Source organism: Notamacropus eugenii, chromosome 2, assembly GCF_028372415.1.
Source record: "Notamacropus eugenii isolate mMacEug1 chromosome 2, mMacEug1.pri_v2, whole genome shotgun sequence".
In the NCBI taxonomy this organism is placed as follows: Eukaryota; Metazoa; Chordata; class Mammalia; order Diprotodontia; family Macropodidae; genus Notamacropus; species Notamacropus eugenii.
The window spans coordinates 176,362,683-176,385,396 of NC_092873.1; the positions used below are offsets into that span (position 1 = coordinate 176,362,683).

Sequence of the window (22,714 nt, forward strand, 5' to 3'; positions counted from 1 at the left end):
ACCCTACTATAAGATAAGTGGTCTTGAGACCACCATAACAGTCTTCTCTTAAAGATGGTTGATGTTAGTTGACCTTCCTTCTCAAAGAGGACCATGGCATCAGGAAGGTGATGCCATGACTTGCAAGTGAATTGGATTTAAGTAAGGCAGGGGCTGTGCAAAGTTGCCAGCCTCTGGAGCCATCTGGGTCCAGTGGCAAGATATAAATCAGGACAACTGGAGATGGTCCAGCTCTCTTAAGGAAAGCTGTAGTTCATAGCATCTATGCATGCCAACCATTGCTATAAAATTAGGCCATGAAAAAGTACTGACAATAATATTTTAAGGTTAATACAGCTGTGAGTCCAAAGCTAGTATCTTGCCAATTACCAGTATGTCTTCCCCCACTCCTGTACCTGTGCACCTCAAAAATCCTTTATGTGCCCTGAACATGTAAACCAGCCAGCTCCAGGCAGCTACCAAGATCAGGGTTTAAGTATCCCAGTCTCAGAAGAGTACTGGGGGAATATATCTCTCCTCTCAGGAGAGTGCCATTCCTATGCAACCATGCCTTTCTACCTGAATGGACAACTTGAATGGATCCATTCCCCTGTGATCTTCAGTACAATGCCACCCTTATGTGAATTTTATTCTATGTTTACAAATATATGTATGTCTGTTGCTTGTATATACGGTCCCCTTCTCCCTTCCTCTCCCATTTTTCTCTATTATTTGTCGATAAAATTTGAGTATTGAATTGACCCCTATTATTATGACAAGTATTCGCAGCAATCAAACTCATTGAGAGGCTTGTTTTTCTCAATGTCTCTGGCTAGCCAAAGGGACTTTCTTAGAAATAAACCTGGTCCCCACACAGGGACTTTTCCTTTCAACAGTCACACCTCAGATGGGGCCTTGGACAAAAAGGGGAACCTCCCCTTTCCCAAGAGGGACTCCCTTATACCAGAGGATTGTCACAAACCATATCTCCTATCAGGGAAAACGACCAACAGCAGCAGCTCATATGACACATATACATTTTTAAAAATGGAAGATGATTTGAAAAGGAGAACACAAGCAGCTGGAAGATCAGGGAAGGCCTCCTTGGAATAATAACTTCTCTGAGCCTTAAAAGAAAGTAAGAGGAACATAATGAGGGAGGGAGGACATTCTAGGCAAGAGTTACAGTGTCTGAGACACAAGGAGACAAAATGTCAAGTCTAAGGAACACAAGTAGGCCAGCTTTGGCTGCCTGAAGGGGCGCCATAGCTGGAAAGCAAGATAACAGCCTAAGTGTGGGAAAGTTTTAACACTATGCCAGAGCTAGTAAGTGTCTGGGGTCACATTTGAACTCAGGTCTTCCTGATTCAGGTCCCATACTCTCTAGGCGCCTAACAAATGGTGGCTGACTGACTACATAAAATAAAATACATAGGATTACAGAGGAAATATGGCTATCAAAAAAGAAATTTAGAGGGCATGGGGAGGAGAATACAATCCGAGGTCGACACTCATGGGGAGGGAAAGGATCATAAGAGAATAGAAGTAATGGGGGTCAGGATAGGATGGAGGGAAATATAGTTAGTCCTATACAACACAACTAGTATGGAAATCATTTGCAAAACTACACAGATTTGGCCTATATTGAATTGCTTGTCCTCCAAAGGGAAGGGGTGGAGAGGGAGGGAGCTAAAGAAGTTGGAACTCAAAGTGTTAGGATCAACTGTAATGTTCTTACCACTAGGAAATAAGAAATACAGGTTAAGGGGTAAAGAAAGCTATCTGGCCCTACAGGACAAAAGAGAAGATGGAGACAAGGGCAGAGAGGGAGGATAGAAGAGAGAGCAGATTGGTCACAGGGGCAATTAGAATGCTTGGGTTTGGGGGGGGGAGGGGACAAAAGGGGAGAAAATTTGTAACCCAAAACTTTGTGAAAATAAATGTTAAAAGTTAAATAAAAAAATTAAAAAAAAAGAAATTTAAATAAATTCCACAGACCCCAACTTAAGAACCCCTGTCCTAGAGGCATTAAGGAGCCATTGAAGATTTTTTGAATAGAGGAATGACAAGGTCTACCTGTCTTAAGTGGTAGTCATATGGAGAATGACTGGAGACTGTAGAGACAAGAAACAGGAAGACCAAAGTGGAGGCTATCATAACAGACTTTAGGAAATGTGATAAGAGCCTGTTCTTGTTTGGTGGCTATGATGAGTAGGAGAAATGTTGTCGAGGTAGAATCCACAAGACATGGCACTATATTGGAAATGGAGAGTGGGATTCTTTCCTGAAAGCAGGCAAAGTAAAGACTTGGCCTCAGTATGCAAAGCCATTGGAAGAACTGCCTAGAGGTTCTGTGATGCTAAGCTAAAAGCCCAGAGGCACAAGACCCTGAGGAATTTTGACTTCAAGTTAAGACAAACAGGCTGGCTTTCAAAGTTAGGTATTTTTATCAGGATCTAAATATAATATCAGATTCAGGTTAAGTTATTCAGCGGTATACTGGAACCAGCACCCAGAGAGGACTGCTAAATTTTCATGGGGAGGGGGGAGGGAAAGAGGGTGATGGGGAAAAAAGTAAAAGTGCACAAAGGAAAACAAAAGAAAACCCAGACTGAAGCATAGAAAAGCTGCAAAGCTTTGAAAACAATGTGTGGTATTTATTATACAGGTTTTCTTGAAATGGAAATGCATTGTTTTATGTTGAATCCTCTCTTACGTTCTGTTGTGTACATGGAGATCTTCCTTTTTTTCTCATTTTGTATTGATTTAAAATGAATAAAAAAATTTTCAAAAATTCACTGTGAGCATTCACACCTCAGAAATTGGCAAAGGCTACAAATCAGAGCTTATTTTATTGCTTAGTTCATTGTGATGAAAAAACCATCACTAATGCAAATTAAGCTTAAAAGCATGTCTTTGCCTTTGGAGAGCCAATCATCCAACATTTACCTGAACAACCTTGGCATTTATACCAGTTACATGATACTGAAAAAAAATCACCTAATATACTGTAAGAGTTTTTTTGGTTTTGACCAAAATTTTATTTCACTGATACAGGGAATCCCCTGGGAGGAAGCTCCATCTGTCAATGCAGATCAACCCCTAAACTGCAAATTGTAGTCTAGCCATATTGCCTGAGGCAATACTGAGAAGTTAAGTGACATGCCTAGGGTCGCATAGCCAATATGTGTCAAATAGGTCTTCAACCCAGGTGTTGCTGACCCTGAGGCTTGTTCGCTCTCCACTACACACCACAGCTACTTTTCTGAGTTGTTTTAAAAGTTTCTACAAAATACCTGTAAATTTAGTAGTTGGGTAGTTTTGTTTCTTAATGTAAAACTTTCCTTTTTATTAATACTCAAATGTACCAATGAACCTATAAGTTTATCAATGTGAGCATTCCCTCTAACAATGCAGATTGTAAAATCATCTTTTTCTTTCTAGCTTGTCAGGCCCTCCATCCATATCTTTCAGAGCAGAGAACCACAGTCTTGGACTCAGGAAAAACATACACCTTACCAAGGAGATCCTGGGACTGTGACAAATAATTGCCACTTAGTGACAGTGTATTCAAAATGCGAGAACAGTAGCAAGCAAAAAATCAGCCTCTTAATTTAAAAGTTGTGAAGTTATGACATTTATCAGACCACACCTGGGTGGGAATTAAGGACTGGACAGTCCAAGCTCAACCTCAAGATTAATGTATAGTGAGACTTGTAACTGTTCTTTTTAATTCTTTGTAGCTGGGTTTCCGGGAGCAGCTAGGTGGCACAATGTAATACTCATATTCCTGAGTTCAGTCTGGCCTCAGATACTTAGTAGCTCTATGTCAGAAACAGAAAGAGTTCTGTTTCTCCAGGAGTGACCCCAGCACACACTCCCAGCTTTGCAGGAAAGATAACAGGATGTAAGTCAGAAGTAACCAGTTCCAACAAGAGATGTGACTTAGCAGAACCATCCTTCTGATGGAGTAAAAAAGGTCAGCAGCTTGTATGCATGCTTAACAAGCTGTTTAATATTAGCCCACACAACACTGGGTGGAACAAGCTAATTTAAATACATATGTAATGTATGACAAGGAAGGGGAAACACATCTCGGAGAAAAATATGGAATAGGCAGTTCAGGATGTTGTATCCAGCCAATGTGGGGTGTGGGGAAATTCGAATCAGGAACAGGGAATAAACAGCCTTGCATTAGTCTGAGTTCCCCTCAGGGAGGGTTACCCATCTGCAAGAATGGAAAATAAAATAAGAGCTCTCCTGGCTTCAACAATGAGTGTTGTTCTTTCGAGAGCACCACAGTTCTCACCTGTGTGTCCTTGGGCAAGTCACTTTACCCTGTTTGCCTCAGTTCCTCATCTGTAAAATGACCTGGAGAAGTAAATGGCGAACCACTCCAGAATCTGTGCCAAGTAAACCCCAAATGCGGTCACAAAGAGTCAGACACGACTGAAAAATGTCTAAGCAACAACAGCTGGGTTTTCATACCTGAAAGGTGAGAGAAAGTGGCCATATTTAAATTACACTGGGTCTTCTTCTCTTTTCCCCCTACACTACTTTCCTTGGTGATCTCATCAACTCCATGTCTATGCCAATGATTCTCAAGTCTCCCTTTCTTGCCCCAATCTCTATGCTGGGCTACAATTTCTCATCTCCAACCACCTTTCAAATATCTGGAACTGGATGTCCAATAGATATCTTAAGCTGAATATGTCCAAAACCAAACTCATCATCTTTCCCCCTAAAACTCTCCACCTCCTATCATCCCTATTACTGTAAAGCAGCACCATTCTCCCGGTCTCCCAGACTCACAACTTAGCAGTCATTCTGGATCCCTCACTATCTATCATCTCCCATATCCAAGCTGTTGCCAAGGTCTGACAATTTCACCTGTTGCCAATTTCACCTTTGCAATATCTCCAGACCATGCGTTTCTCTTTTGATAAAGGCACTGCTCTAGTGCAGGCTCTCATCACCTCACATCTTAACTACAATAGTCTGCCTGCCTCAAGACTCTCCCCACTTCAATCCATTCTCCATTCAGTCACTAAAGTAAGTTTCCTAAAAAGAAGATTTGATTATGTCTCTCCCTACCCTCCAGTTCAATAAACTCTACTCTCTATTACCTCCAAGACCAAACACAAAGTACTCTATTTGGCATTCGAAACCCTTTATAATCTAGCTTTCTAGTCTTCTTACACACTACTCTGCAACCTCTACTCTTCAAACCAGTGACACTGGCCTCCTGGCTGTTCCGTTCCATCTCTTGGTTCTGGACATTTTATCTGGTGGTCTGCCATGCCTGGAATGCTCTCCCTGTGCTCCAACTACTGACATCCCTGACTTCCTTTCAGTCCCAGATAAAATTTCACCTTCTACGGGAAGCATTGCCTAACATTTATTAATTCCAGTGCTTTTCCTCCCTTATACTTCATTTTTGTCCTATCCACAGTTTGCTTTGTATATATTTGGTTGCCTGATTTCCCCTCACTAGATTGTAAGCTCCTTGAGGGTAATAACTATCTTTCGCTTTTGCTTAGAACAGAGCCTGGTATGTAATAGGTATTTAATAAACATTTAGTGAACTGAACTGAATTGGTAACCAGTGTATTAAAGCCCACTAACAGTTACAGATGAAAGTTCTCATATAGAATATATTTAAATTTCCCGATTGAAAACAAGACACAAATAAAAGGGAAAAAAAAAAAGGACAGGACAAGGACTATTGGTAGCAATGAGTGATGTCATTCCCCAAAATATCCTTAAAGGAATGTCAGGCAAGCAACTGAGGAGCATAGGAAAGAGAGGAGGAAATCAGTGCTTTTCCAAGGCAAATTTTCTTTTTAAAATTATCAGAGTTAATGTCCATTAATTTGATACCTGCATTAATCAGATCAAGAACCTTACAAGTACATAAATATCCCACCAACACAAGATCTATTCATCTATGGGATTAAGAGGATGTTGGATGTGGAAACTCATTACATGTATAATTAAAGCATTTGCAAAAGAGAAGCACATTTCCCCATTACCCAGTAAATGATCAAGAGATATGAGCAAATAGCTCCCAAATGAAGATTTACAAACTATAGATGACCCCATGAACATCAGTAATAGCAAAAAAAATACAAATTTTTAAAACAGATTTTACCTCTCACCCTATAAATGGGCAAAGTTGAAAAAACACAGGAATACTTCATACTGGAGGTTCTATAGGAAGAAAGACACACTATTACACTATTGTTGGAACTGTGAGTTGGTCCCATGATCTAGGATATCAATTGGGAATTAAACAAAAAAAGTGACTAACATTTATACTCTTTGTTCCAGTGATCCCACTACTGAGTGTATACTCCAAGGAGGTAAAATAAATAAACAAAGGTTAAATAATGTATACCAAAATACTGATAGTAGCTCTTTTGAAATAACAAAGAACTGGGGGCAGCATAGATGTCCATCAATTTGGGAATGAATAGCTGAAAAAAAAATGTGGTACATGGATGTAATAGAATATTATTACACAGCAAAAAAAGGGGAGCACAAGAATGTAACTGAATATTATATAGCTAAGAAATGTTTCAATGGGAAGACATATATCAACTAGTACAAAGTAAAATAAGCAGAACTGGAAGTCTTGTTTTCAGGGTTTATATACACAGCACTGAACACCATGCCTAGAACATAGTAAGCACTTAATAAAAACTTCATCTATCTAAGAAAAATGATATGTACAATCAAGACCATAGACATACAAAAATCAGTAAAAGGAAGACAAACTGAGCAACTGAAGAACCGAAATGGTTCCAGGAAATACATAATGAAACCTTCCTTTCTCCTTAAGAGAGGCTGAGGACTCCTAGGGTACAATGTTATATACACTGTCACACTTGATCACTGTATTTGATGTTTTTGTTGGAGGTTTTCAGGGCGGGGGGTGGGGTGTTAGAAGGGAGGTTTCTGTGAGGGCAATTTTTTCCAGAAAACCAAAATGCATCAATAAAATTTTGTTGTTGAAGTTAAAGAGCTGGGCGCATTTGAAATAAAGACACAGAACTCAAGCAATCATATCCATTAATGATCATTTACACATCAGATACATGGAGCATTGAGACCAAATATACAGATTTCCACAGATTTATATACATAGTGATCAACCTAATGCACAATTCAAATCTATTTTACAATCAAGTGTACAAGTTTAGGTATGGCTTTATAAACTAGTAGTAATAACAGTGCTAAAATAACTCATCTCGTTTAGGTCAAGGAACAAACAATGGGACACAAGTTCCACTAATTAAGAGTCCTTGGTTAGCAAAGTGTTCTTTCATGATTCTTACAAAAAGAGATTGTACAGCTGTCTGCCCAAATCACACTCCAGGCATCACAGGAATAGGGATTCCAACTAATTGCAAAATTATTGTGTCTGCTCCTTTTCAAATGTTCTGAAAACTAAAAACCTGTCCAACTTAAGGACATATGAACATACTGAATTACAAAACAGAAGACATGTATGCTAGTCAATATCTTTATGAGGCATGTCACAGGATTGTTGATTTAGAGTGGCAAGGGAGCTTAGAAGTCATCATTCATCATCTATGGAGTCCAAAATAAGTTTTCTTAAAGAGAGGTGGCTAGAAGATGACAGCTGAGATTTTTAGAGGATCCAGTCTCCATATACACTCTTGATTTAGTGTCTGTTTTGTTCAGATCAGGGGATTAAATTACAAACATCTCCAACAATGTTGAAGACATACTTAACCTGGGGTCTGAGAATTTTTTGAAATATATATTTGCATAAATATTTCACTATAATTGGTTTTCTTTGTAATCCTGTGTATTTTATTTTATTCATTTAAAAACATTTTCATTACAAAAGGTCCATAGGCATCACCATTTTGCCAAAGGAGTCCTTGACACACGCAAAAATGGTTAAGAATCCCTGCTCTAAACCATCTGGTACTAAAAAATGAAGAAGAAAAAGAATTCACAGAAGAGTTACTTCAAATCATCCCCCTCTCAGAAAAAGAAATATATTTTTAAGTGGAAAACACAATATAGAAATCCCACGTTTCCTTTCAACCAAGGTCCCATTGGTGGATCTTCCATTTTTGCCATTCCCTCAGACCACTGAACAGTTGCTGACTGACTACTTAACTGCCTCACATTCCAGAAAGGCATCTTCTTTGTTTCTTTAGCCTTAAACAAGTGACCATAGGATCTTAGATTTAGAGGTGGAAGAGACTTTATGGGTGAGCCAGCCCAATCAAAATCGCTCCCCCATTTTACAGATGAGAACACTGAGTCCTAGCAGGGAATATGGTACACTGGGGAAAGTGTTCATCCTAGAGTCAGAGAACCTGTTTCAAATCCCAGCTTTACTGCTTACTACCTATTTGACCCTGATCAAGTCATTTAACTTCTCTGGGCCTCGATTTCTTTATCTATATAAAAAGACAATTGGTCTAATTGACCTCCAAGTCCCTTTTGAGCTCTAAATCTATGATGCTATGACTGGCCCAGAGTTACCCAGGTAGTGAGTAGCAGAGCTGATACTCAAACCAAGGGCCTCTGACTCGAGATCCAGCACTCTTTCCAATGTACCACCTGACCTCACATACTTGAGGATGTCTTCAATTATCTCTCAAAGTGTGCTGCAAAATTCTCAAAACAAAAATTGCTGAATTGGATTTTTAAAAGATGTATGCAATGTAGCATTTTTAAAGGGGTAGGTGGTTATCTCAAAATCCAGTGATAAAGAATTATAACTGCCCAAAAGACTGGGGTCAGTGTTCTAGAGGTCTAGGATAAATAGATCCAAGACACAAGTGGGGTAGGCCATATACATGTGTATGTGTATATCTGTGTGTACATATATATGTGACTATTTCTATACAGTTATGTGTGTATATACATGAATATATGTACCTCTCAGGATATCCCTGGTTTCTTAACTAGTAAAAAATGAAGAATAATTACTTTAATGAACCCCTGCATTAGTCATTTATATACATATTAGCAATAACTCTACATATTAAGTACATTCATTTTCAACTTCCCAACCTGCAGGTTTTCATTTGCTTGAGAGAAACAAAATCCCAAGAAAACATGAGTGGGAGTTACCTGATATGAAACACAGACCTCAGTTTCTTCATCCCTGGAGTTCACATTGATTTAACATAATTATTCCCACTCCTTCCACTTAATGTTCCAATGCTACCAAATAAAAGACTCAGACAATCATTTTTCTGACCATCATCGTCCAGAAATCCCAGCCATCAGAGAAATTCCAGTTGTCAGGCATCCTGCACAGGGCAGTTCTTTGGGAATAACCTACGTGTGCACTAGACCTGATTCCATAAGGTGTACTTACTTACTCAAGGTAAACTCATTTTGACAGAAATAAGACGAAGTTGTCACCACTGCTGGAGCCTTATCCCTTGCAAAGTTGAAAATTGTGTTTAGCCTACTGCTGCAAAACATTTCAGATGCAATTTGTCACAGGTAAACATGAAACCAGGGGGCCATGGTTCTTGTTTTAATGAGGAAAAAGTGACTTCTCATGGAGAGCTCCAATCAAACAGAAAGGGATGTACCTCATTCTACGCAGCTCTAATTAAATAATAATAATAAATCCAAACAAAGGAAGGCCCTCTAAAAACGTAATTGTATTGTATTTCCTCTATAATTCTGCTCAGTAGCAATTAATTAACATGGCATGTCAAGGTGTTGGAGCCTACAAGAGGAAAAAGAAGCTGGTCACCATGAAATTGTAAAGCAAGCAAAAGAGATGACTGTTTCTTTCAAACGAAGATAGTTATTTTGTCCATGTACCATGCTGGATAAAAATCAATGTCTGTCAACAAGAAGAAAAAACTAAATGCTGCATAAATGCTTATGACTGTGAAGTTAATAGTGATAAATATCTATTTACTGTTTTAGATAACAAATGGCTTATTATATTCAAAGCTATAAAGAGCAGCTATTTTCCAAAACTTCATAAAGCAAGAGAAGAAGGCAGCCAAGAACCACAAGGAAAGGATTGTCCAAGCAACACTAACAAAACAAAAACAAAATTTGAGACAAAGATGTCAGATTCAATCAGCTGGTTCTTTTATCTACCCAATAGATTTCTTTCATTGTATTGGACAACTGTTTGTGGTTTCACGGACCTTGTCTTGGAATTGTACAGTTATAGTTGTTTATTTTCACACTGAAGATGTTAGCTTTTATTGTGAAGATAGAGGAACGTGGCCCGGCTTCTATGACTTAATACAAAGTGAAGTGAGAAGAACCAGGAAGACAACGTGCATAACAACGACAACATAAATGGAACCAATAACAACCACAAAACAATTGAATATGAAGAGCTGTAAGACTGATCGATTCAAGGACCATTCTGGACTCCTGAGACTCAATGACGCAACATGCTACCCATTACAGAGAGGTGAGGGATTTAAGGTAAAGAATGAGATGCATATATATTTTTGAACACAGTCATTTGGAGAATTTGTTTTGCTTGATGATGCATATGTTAGAAGAATTTTTTTTCTTTTTCTTTTTTTGCGATGGGGTAAGGAGTGGGAGAAAGAGAAAATAGATTTGTTAAATTTTTTTTAATTAGAGAGGTAATGTGAAAAATTGCATGCACTTTCCTATGAGGTTGTTCTATTATTAACTTTACTGGCTTTACTTTGTTACAAGAGAACTCTCGCAAAGTGGGGGTAATCTGTAAATGTATGTAACATAAAAGCAAAACATATCAATTAAACAGAAATTGGCCCAAAAAAAGAAAATTAAGCTTTTAAAATTATAAAGAACAAGCTTGGCCCCAAATAAAAATTATAAAAAGATATCCCCCAAAAAATCCTTTGCAAAGGTGAGGGTTGGCAAGTGAGGAATTCTATATATAATCAGATTTTTTTTTACATGTTGATTGGTTCTGCTGAACATTTTTTCTTTTTAAAAAAAATCTCTATTACAAAAGATGATTCTTGAAGAGAGGGAAGAGGTTGTATGGGAAAATATAGGTCATGTAAAAACAAAAGATGTCAATAAAAATCTATTTTTTAAAAAAGAAAGTGTTGCTTTGGTTTATCAAGAAATTTGAGAAGAGGAAAAGAACAAGGGCAATCCTTGGGATGTCTTTTTTAGGGCAATTCCTTTTATTTGGCAGAACTCCAGGGAAGGCTTTGCTCTAGTTCCTAGATTTAGTCCCAGCTTCCTATGGGCCAGAAACACTGGGGTGCCAGAATTCCTGAGGAGGCCACATTCCTAGCCCCAGTCCTGGGATATGCTGGAATCACTCCTCAAGACAGTCTTCATAACTGACACCTGCCTGGATTCCTGAGCCAAGAAACTTCCCAACAGAGCCATGAAGTAAGATCTGGGAAAGCTAGGAAACCAAAAAAGAGTAGATTCCTTTGTAGGAATGTAAAGGAAACACACACACACACACACATACACACCACAGTTTGAGCTGTCTACCAGCTAGAAAACTTGCATTCATAAAAGCATTCATCTGATACTGAGTCTAACTTGAAAAAAAAATGAGCTCTTTGAATCTAATTATTCTCCATAACCATCCAGGGTCTTTCTACGTTACACCCCCACGTACACTCTACGGTTCAGCTATTTTGGCTCCTCATCCCTGGAATGCATTCCTTCCTCACCTCGACCTCTTAGATTCTGATTTCCCTCAAGAATTCAACTCAATGACCACTTCTACATGAAACCCTTATTAATCTCCCCAGGTGCTAATGCTCTCTCTCCAAAACTATATTCTGTATGTACTTACATAAAGACGTGTTGTCTCCACCTCTGGAATATATGTTCATTGAGAGCAGGGACTGTTTCACTTTTGTCTTCATATCTCTAGCCCTTGGCATGATGTAGTTTTCTTGGCAAAAATACTAGAGTAGATTGCTATTTCCTTCTCTAGCTAATTTTGCAGATGAAGAAACTGAGGCAAAGACAGTTGTGACTTACACAGAGTCACATAGCTAGTACATCTCTGAGACCAGATCTGAACTCAAATCTTCCTGACTTTAGGCCTGGAGCTCTATCAACTGCGCCACCTAGGGCCCTTCCTCACACATGGCAGGTACTTGATAAATATTTATTAATCACCTACTTGATGATCAGGTGGATCACAGGATCAAGAACTTGAAGGACTGGATCCAACCCCCTCATTTTTCAGAGAAAGAAACAGGGGCAGAGTGAAGTGGCTTGCCTGAAGTCATCCAGGTAATAGGAAACAGCTGAAATCTGAATCTAGGTCTTCTAACTCTAGGGCTAATCCACACAGCCTTTCACTATACTATCTGTATATGTGGGGTTTTTCAAACCACGAATTTTTAAAAAGTTCAAATTCAAAATAAGCTTCTTTACTAAAATATTAAACCTGTCCTTTAAATCTGAAATTCAAAACCCCTCTATTTTCCCTCTATTATCTTTTAGGACAGTCCTCTCCCTACCCCCCAACACACACACAACTTTGCATTCCTGTTGGGTTTCATTTTGCTTAATTCTTTTCCAATATTTTTCTCCTTCCTGCATTATGGGGGGAAAGAATGCATGATGAATGTAAGTGGCACAATTTAGTGCTAAAATTTGAGTTCCATGTCTAGCCTTAAATGACTTTCTTACATAAGTGTTCTTTCCACTGTACCATGATAATACATGCTATAAATTCAAGGGATCACTGATAAACTGAAGTGGTCAGAGGTGGCTTCGTGGTAGAGAAGAATCTGGTACTGGGCCTTAAAGGATGGTTATGATTTATATAAGAAGAAAGAGATGAAGATGATCTGGCAGGGTAAGTGGTGTGATCAAAGATACAGAGGTTGGAAAATGCAAAGTGGGTTCAGAAAACAGTGGGTAGGACAGTGTGGCTAGGGGGAGAAAAGGCTCATGTAGAGGAGGAGTGATGGATTAGGAAGCACTTGGAAAGCTTATTTGGGGTCAGATTAGTACTGGGCTTAAAAATTAAGTCAAGGTTTTGAATATCTATGGCTTCTATATGGTAAAGGTCTTTGCCCAAGGGAATGACATGATCAAAGAAGTGATTTTTGGAAGATTAATCGGGAAGGACTGGAGTAGGAAAAGAGACTAGAGCCAGAGAGAGATTAGCAGAAAAGTCTGGATGTGAGACGGCCTATCAGGGCCTGAACTTTGGTGAGAACTGCTGTCCAGGCATTTCAGTCATGTCCAACTCTTCATGATCCATTGTTAGGTTTTCTGGACAAAGATACTAGAGTGGTCTGCCATCTTCTCCAGTTCATTTTACAGATGAGGAAACTGAGGGAAGCAGCATTAAGTGACTTGCCCAGAGTCACACAGTTAGGAAGTATCTGAAGCTGGATTTGAATTCAGGTCTTCCTGATTCCAGGTTCAGCACTCTATCCACTGCACCTAGCTGCCCTTTTGATAGGAATTACAAGAATATAACTGAGGGACACTGAAGAAAGACTACCAGGACTTCACAGCTGATTCAATATAGGAACTGAGGTAGAGGTTGGGAAACCAGAAGAATGTTGATGTCATTAAAGTAAACAGGAAAATCAGGAGAAAGTGATTTGGGGTTTGGGGGAGCAAGATAAGTGTAGTCTACTAGAAAAAAATTAGACTAGATGTCAAAAGACTTCAGTTACAGTCCATAACCTGATACTTTCTAGCTGTGTGATCTTGGGGAAATTCCTCACATCTTTAGGCCTCTGAATTAATCATTTATAGAATTATGAAATAGGTGCAGGTATGGTGAATTTTAGCTAATATATGACACAATTTGTAAATGATGCTCCTTTGATCTTTGGGATGGTTTGCACATTCCTTCCAGGTTCCCCTTTGCCATCTTATTTCCTGCTAAAACCCACTATAATGAATAGAAAGGGGGCAGGGGAGGAGATAGTCAGATGCACCAGAAAAAGATATAACTTTAACAGGGTCTTTAAAACAAAGGACCTCAATTAGCTGATCTCTAACATTCTTTGCCATTCTAAGAGGCTGATTTTATGCTTCCTTTCAACTTGTCAAACTAAAAACCTTGACATATTTTTGTCTTTAAATTCCACCTACTCTGCATTTGTGCAGATATCCTAAAATACAATATGTGAGAGGTATAACTAATAAACTCCCAACTGCTCAAGTCTGGCTTACAAATGTGCCCAGTGGTCCACAAAGTTAGCTCAGTCAGGGTTTACAAAATGGTAACGTTACATTTCTTTGTTAATATATGACAATTATTATGCCTAGGATAAAAGAGAAACTCATTTGTTTGGCTTTTTAAACTCATTCACCACTTGGTCTCAACCTACCTTTCCAAAATCTTTATAAATGACTCCCATTTCCACACTCTACGAAGCAGCCAAAATGGCTTTCTTGCTGCTGCTTATACACAGACAGCACCCCCAGCTCCCATCTCCGTGCCATTATCCTGGCTGTTCCCTCCACTCTGGAATGTTCTCTCTTCCACCTCAGAATCCCTTACGCCTTTCTACTCTCAGCTTAAGCACTTCTCCTGAGTCCTTCCGGATCCTTCAAACTACTAGTGCCCTTATTACTCTGACTACTTTCAATTTATCTTGCTTTATTCTGCTTGTCCTTAAATGTGTGCACCTTATCTCTTCTGAGAGAACATAAAGTCCTTGAGAGAAGGTACTGCTTCATTTTTTACTTTAAATGTTCAGTACGTAGCATGTGCATGGCACATGGTAGATTCTTAATAATTGCTTATTGACTGGATTAATTTCTGCATAAAGGAATGATGCCCTTTCATCGGTGTCTCATTAAAACAAATACTGTCCTGCTCTTTAATTTTAATAAGATGATCACAAAATTAGAGATTTAGAGGCAGAAGAGATCTCAGAAGCCGTCTTGTCCAACTCCCCTCATTTACAGAAGAGGAAATTGAAGTCCACAAAAGTTAAGTGACTTGCCCAAGGTTACACAAGTAATTACTTACTACTTATAGAAGTACCCTTTGAACTCATGTCTTCTGACTCCAAATTCATTATACCCTCCCCTCTACCAGGTTGATTGGGGTTCATTTTTGATTGTCATTGTTTTTTGCCAGGGTAAGTGAATAGAATGTAGGTTCAAGGGTCTTCTGACCTTCCAAAAGAGATCTATGGGAAAAGTCCTCCAAATGTACACAAATGATCCAAGTATTTAAAAACAGTCCCTCTTATCAGCCTCCCAAATTCCAGGTCATCCTTGAAAATATCACTTTTTCAGGAAAGACAACGAAATTCCAAACCCAGAAATTAAAAAAAAAAATGAAGTTCTGAAAAAGTATGCAAGACTGCTTCAAGTTACAGATACTTTGTGAATATTTGTTTTGCTTTAGAATTCATTTTGCAGAAGTAATATATGGTTATCTGAGTCAGAAGTCAAAGTCAGATTTCCATCTGCATGAACAACTGTCTACAGAGACATGAACAATCGCTGATGTTCCCAAACAGAAATTCTGATCCAAGTACCTATGTAAGGTAACCTGAGCAAATAATCTGAATTAAATTTGTTTTCCATCTACCCTTTGGAAGCTGGGTTTCCATTTTAATATACATCAGGTTAAAGAGATGTTCACAGTACATAGGTGTGTATGTAAGTGCATGTTTAGCACTACATACATGAAACACACATGTATATACATATACACATGTGGCACTATTCACAGACTCATTGATTTAGACCACAAAGGGACCTTAAAAGTCAGTCCAAACCTTAATTTTACACCAGAACAAACTGAATTGCTTGAGTGACTTGCCCAACGTCACGCTGCAATATGTGGCAGGCTAGCCAGATCCTCGGACTCAAATTCTTTTCCCTTCCCAATGAACCACACTGTCTTCCTCATATCGTAAGCAAACTTTCAGACAATTTTATGACCATCTCAAAGACTAAAGAAGATTCCCAACCCCACCCTCACATCATCACCTATATATTCACTAAGTTCATCTTTCCTTGTCAACAGTTTATCCATATTTCAGTCAAGTTTATCCATGACCAGCCTGCCCCAGCAGCATTTTATGCCTTTTCTGAAGGTTGATGGGAGAACAGTACCCTCAAATAAACTTCCAAAGAGAGATTCAAAATAGGGTTGGTGAAATCAGTGGTACCCCAGGCTCCAATTGCACTTCATACATTTGCTCGGTAAACACCAAAAAAGTTTTGTCAGACATGAATAGTCTTGATCAGATGTTACCCTACAATCTTTTTCAATAATTCCTGGAGGCAATTACCTATGGAATAAACCTCCCTGATCTAGCACATTCCTATTTCTGTTTTCATGACTTTAGCTATATGTGCCCTACAAAGGCACTAAAATAGTTGCCTATGGAGATACAAATGCTCTTTCCTATTTCCCTTTTATGATTCAACGGTAGTTTCCTAGGGATTTTCTTGCAATACTATATTTGAGATGTAAACTTCAGGAAAGAAGTTGGTCTGCAATCACCATTTGGGTCTCATGATACAAGACACTGCCTCTCTAGTGGCCCCCAAATCCCAAAAGAATCATTGCCTTGTAGAATCCTTATCCCTTGCACGAACCCAAAGAAGGAGAACGATTGATTAATTTGCAATTGAAGGTACTGCCTGATGGACTAGATCTCTTGAGACGATTCATCCAAACCTCTAGCTAAACTATCTGAACCAGTAACTTGAGGTGATTCAATGACCTTTAAGGTCTCTCCCGACTGTTATTCAAAGATTCTCAAACCCATGTTCCCATGAATCAACAAAAACCATCATTAGCAGAAGAGAGGATACCTTTTTAAAAATTTCAACAAAGTCCAGCATTTCAGATAGAGTCTATGGGGAGAACAAATCATTAAGAACACTAGATTAGCCTCAGCAGCTGCCCTCTCTCTTTGGGTTATAGGCTAAAATAGCAGAAAAGTCACATCTGTAGAACCATGTAGCACCTATCTATCATTGTTGTGCCTTAGATGCTCCAATACGAATAAATTGGCTCCCGTCCTACTGCAACTTTTCAGTATCTCCCACAAAGTCTTAGATTTGGTGTCTTCTTTTGTTTTTTTATGGAATGCTTTCTTAGTAGGCAAGCTCCTGCATACTCAAATCTATAAAATGTTGCTTCCGTCATCTCCCTTAGACATATGGTCTTTCTGTGCCATACTACCTCTAAATAAAAAAATGGCAATCTAATGCCCTGGGGGTGGGGGAGACAAGATTATTGAGCCCAGAGGAGAACAGACAAGAAAAAGAACATTACTCTTCAGGGACACAGAAAAATACCAGAATGTTTTCAGCTATCCTGTGGTTTACAGCATTCTTTCAAAGAAAGATTTCAAGCAAAGTCAAGAAAAGGAATGATGGTAGATGGAGCCACAAGAGCCCCCACCTGTATATACACTTCATCTACTAGGATGGTGCCCCTGACTGCCTGGACAGTTGATGAACTAAAATTCCTTTCCCTCCCTCAGTGTCTCACACATACGAATCACGAAGATAAATGATATTTTATGTCTATGTAGCGCCTTTCATCCCAAAGGTTCAAAGCGCCTTATTGTATATCATCTCATGAATCCTCACAACATCCCTGTGAGGTAGGTAGGTGGAAATTATTATAATCCCCATCTTACAAGCAGGGGAGACTGAGGCACACAAAAGTTAAGTGACTTGTCCAAGGTCACACAGCGAGTGACTGGCAGAGCTTAGAAGAAGCATATTCCTGATTAGCACCTAGCACAGTGCTTTGCACATAGTAGGAGCTCAATAAACATTTGATTTGATTTATGCTGCCTCTAGGAACATGTAATTCACATACACACAGGACAAGCAATCACCAGGGGAAAAAAAATCAAAAAACCATACACTCTTCCATTTTGACATCTTACAACCACTTCCAATATAAGCAGGTATAGGAATTTCAAGGCCTCCTCTTACAGCTAAGCCCTTGGCCTCTTCTTCAAAGAAGCTCATCATGTTTACTTTCCTATAGGCTCATCTCTCTGTTCTCCCTGCACCCAGGGCACCACCCAGATTGACTGAGATACTAGTTTTCTCATGAAAACAAAAAAAGGATTTCAGGAACCATGCTGACTTTGTTGGCTGTTTGTGTTTTAAATGGAGCCATCTGAACAGCTCTGTTTTCAGCTACTTGTGGGTTCTGTCATTGTTGTCTTGGTCTTTTGTTACAAAAAGAAATAAGGCTGACCTAGTCCAGTTGACGTGGGAGAACTGGATGGACCACAGACCGGGAGCTCTCCCTCCCTGGAGGGTGTGGTGGTCTACCTGGGAACACTGGACTGACCCCAAGAGGTGACAGCTCTGAGAAAGGAGGGCCAATATATTTGGGCATCATTTGCATTGTTCATGGTCTGTATAGTCATCCATGTCCACATCAGAATCAAAAAGGGAGTGTCCAGTGAAGTCTGTGTCAGGCGTCCGGGATATACTGTTCTCTGCACCTTCATCATCAAAGGTTTCTGTCCTTGAATAAAAGCTGAAATCCGGCAGCGGGGTCTGGCTCTTGCTGCCTTCACTGCTTTCCTCCGACTCGTAGATGGTATTGTCATCATCATGGTGCCACTCTGGCCAGAATTTCCTCCTTATTCTTTCACAATACATGGCAAGGTTAATTAGTTCTCCTGAAATTGAATAAGACAAAGGTTAATTCTCACAGTCATCAACCTTCCTGTCCCTAATGCTCCTGAGGATATTGGAGTTAACAGACCTTTTAATAGGTAGACATTTTCAAATACTGGTCATAATCCATATAAAGAAAAATATGGATGGAATGAATTAAAGATAAAATAGAGACAGACACACAAACAGATGGACAGATAGACACAGACAGACAGACAGACAGACAGACAGACAGAGATAGATAGATATATCAGTAACATGGTATACCAAATAGAAGTCCAATCTTAGAATTATGAAGACCTGGGTTCACATTATGCCTCTGAAGTATATCAACTGTGTGTCCACAAGCAAGCCTCACAGGGAAGAAATGATCAGGGGCAGGAAAGTATATTGGGGAAAAACCCTGGATCTGGAGCCAGAAAGTCTAGGTTCCAATCCTGCTTCTAATGTTCACTACACCTGTGTGAAGTTGGGCAAGTCACAACCTCTCTGCACCTCAGTTTTCTCACCTGTACAATGAGAAGGCTGGACTATATGATCTCTGAGGCCCTATGACCCCATCTATGATCCTAAAATGTAGAACAGATGATTCAAAGCAGCAGATAAATGCCTATCTGTGTGACTTTCTAATACATTTTATGACTGGGGTGAGGGGTAAATAAAATATATCTTGCTTGGGTTCCTATCTGAGCATGTTCTCTGTGAGGATTCATGGAATGCTTTAAACAAGCATCTCAAAGTATAATGCATGAATGGTTCATGATCTCAACCACTAGAGGGACTCCTGACATGGAGGAGATCACATAACCATGAAAAATATTAAAGTTAAGTTCTCAGGAAATATAAACAGAGAATCATCCAAAGAAAGCCCAGAAACATGCTATTAGGTAGGAAAATACCTTTCTAAATTAAAAGTGTGGGCAAAAATAATCCACAAATATTGACTTTATAGATATATGACCAACAGTGAATTTTCTGAAACAACCACACCCAATTACAGATGGTTATTGAATCACCAGAATCAATATCTTCATTCCCTCAATCTGCTCTTTTAAAAATATGAGTCAAAGGAAACTAATTCTAACTTTGTGCCATGGGAAAAAAAAAACAGATATTCAAGAGATAAGCAATCAAGGTTTAGGAATAAATAGTTTTCAGGAGAAATGCAGGTAATAAACTGTATTTTCTAAAGTGCTCCAATTTATGAATAATAAGAGAAACTGAAATTAAAGCAACTCTGAGATTTCTCTTCAAACTCATCATAATGAAAAAGAGGATAAAAAAACCAGAAGCAGTCGATGTTATAGGCAGGTCATGGGAAAGCAATAATCATGATGAATTCTTGGAGAGAACTGTAAAAAATAACAAATAATGATGGTGATGAAGATGATGAAAATGACGGTGATAATAATGAAATCAAGCATTTCCACACTGCTTTAAGGTGTGTAGAGCATTGTACATGTCCTATCATTTGATCCTCACAACAACCCCAGGAGAGAAGTGCTATTATTATCCCCTTTCTTACAAGTATGGAAACTGAGGCTGAGAAAGGCTAAGTGACTTGTCCAGGATCAAACAACCAGGAAGTCTATGAGGTGGGATTTTAAACTGAGGTCTTCCTGACCCCAAGTCGAGCGCTCTTAACCAACGTGTCACCTAGCTATGAACTGATTCAACATTCTAGAAAGCAATTTGTAATCAAAGAGGCACTAAATTATTTTTCCCCTTTTTTCTTAGTTGTTCCATTCCTAGGCAAGTACACCCAAGGAAGTCAATGACAGAAAAGTCTCATCTATGTCAAAATGTGCATAGCAGCCATTTTTGTGGTAGCAAAAAACTGGAAATTAAGGGAGTACCCATTGATTAAGAAATGACATCATTATGGGAAACAACTATAAAATGGAAAATTATTGCACTATAGGAAATGGAAAATATAAGGAATTCAGAAAAACATGAGAAGATTTGTATAAAGGAATATAGAGCAAAAAGCAGGAAAAAAGGAATTATATACTCCCACATATACAAGGAGCATAATAATGTAAATGAAAGCAATTTATGATATTTACTGCCTGAATGACCTTGGGCAAAGTCAGTTAATCTCCCTGGGACTCAATTTCCTCATTGATAAAGTGAATGGGTTGGATTACAGAGCATCTATGGCCCTTTCCCCTTTACATCTATTATTCTCTGCTCCTACAAACACTAAAAGGCAGCTGAACTTGGAGTACTTCGAATCAATATTCTTGGTCCCAGACAACAGAGGATGAAACCTATTTGTCTCCTCTACTAGGAGGACCCGGTGCAGCACTGCAAGTACATTCTGTGAGATAGGGTTACTTCATCAGTCAGTTTTATGTAACTTTTTTTTTTCAAAAATAAGAGTTCAATGTGGGGAAATTATATTGGGAAAATGGGGGAAAAGTGGGGGTGGAATATGCAATATACATATTTTTTTAAAAAAGGAAGAAAAAGTAGATAGCCAACTGATTAAAAAATTACATCTAGTAGTATCTGATTTTATATGATGAGATAGAAAAAGACATTCTGCTTTTGTTCCACCAGGTGGCAATATTGCTCATAGCAATGTATAGAGTGTGTTCCAAAAAGTCTAGCATCAGTACAGTTTTAAGCTACTGCAGGACAATTTTAAGCCACAAAAGCTTAAAACTGCACTAGCAACAAGACTTTTGGGATCACACACACAAACATACGCATATTTACATATGTGTACATGTATGTCTACTGTTTATATCTGTATATGCATATATACAGATATGATTTTCTTGTGTAGAACTTCACACCTGATCATTTTCTGATATCTTTATAAAAAAGTAATATGCATTTAGCATAAAACAGGTGGACACTCTAGGAGCAAGAGATTTTAAAATATATTACTCCTACCTATAGGTTAAAAGAAACATTTTTATGCCTTGGCCATCCAGAATTCAACAAACTAGGAATCTCAGATAAATAGACTGTTTACTGCACTCAACTTTTAGGAGGAAAAAAAAGATAAATTTACAAACAAAAAAAAAACTTTCAAGGATACATCCTGAAGTGAGTATGTATCCAACCCAGTTGCCTTCATCTTCTACACTAATGACCCTGAGGCACTATAAAGTCCTGAATCATCCAGAAATAATCCATATATACTCAATAGCCTCTTACTTACAAAAGCAGAAGAGTGAACGAATGCATTTTTACAATAATGCATTATTCATTTAAACACCAACAAAATTAATATATTTAGAGTTGCTTATATTTTGAAACAAATTTCTATGGATGATATGTTCATAACAGTTTATATTTTAGTTTCTTCTTCTATAGACTCTGCTCTATCTTTATATTCATTATCTGTACACAACTTCTTTTTCTATAAGTTTAGAAATAATAATTTTTAAATATTTGTTTTTAAATGTCTCAGTGAGTTAAAACAAAAAGCTTTTTAGTTAACCCTCAACCAATCGAATTTTCATAGGATTTATAACTAACCTGTATCCTTAGGGATAACCTAATCCTACCCCCTCATTTAACAGAAAAAGAAACTGAGGCTCTAAAAGATCGAGTGAGACTTGGCCAGGGTCACATAATAAGTGAGTAACAAACACAGGTCCTTAGACTCCAAATGCAGGGCTTTGTCCACTCCCCATACTGACTGTTATCAGCTATAGTACCCTGGACAAATCATTTAACTTTTCTCAACCTCAGTTTCTGAACCTGTAAAAAGGGGATAATTATTCAAAAGAGTTCAGCCTAACCAACACATAGGAAAAACTAAGTGAATAAAGAATGACTATCCCCAAGGTTATATATACAACTGAATGAACAACCTACAGAAGTCATCTAACAGAATAAATATCTCTTGAAGAGAAATTGAAAATGAACAATGAGTTAGGTCCAGAATTTAATAGGAAGGAAGTAGGCTGGATTATCTTTGGGAATTTGGAAGATCATTTTAATGATCCCAAAAGTTTGGGGCAGCTACGTGGTGCAGTTAGTAGAGTAATGGCCCTAGAGTCAGGAGGATCTGAGTTCAAATTCGGCCTCAGACACTTGATACGATTACTAGCTGTGTGACCTTGGGCAAGTCACTTAACCTCAATTGCTTTGCATTATCCCCTATAAA

At 38.5% G+C, this 22,714-nt stretch overlaps 1 protein-coding gene across 1 annotated transcript in view; it reads right to left on the minus strand.

Moving 5' to 3' along the window:
- Positions 1 to 17,220: 17,220 nt before the first annotated feature.
- Positions 17,221 to 22,714, minus strand: part of FAXC (failed axon connections homolog, metaxin like GST domain containing) — a 67,301-nt gene continuing 61,807 nt past the window's right edge. Inside the window, exon 6 of the mRNA XM_072642915.1 lies at positions 17,221 to 18,590. Coding sequence (XP_072499016.1) covers positions 18,301 to 18,590 — 290 coding nt within the window. The 3' untranslated portion in view covers positions 17,221 to 18,300. The remainder of the gene's footprint in view (positions 18,591 to 22,714) is intronic.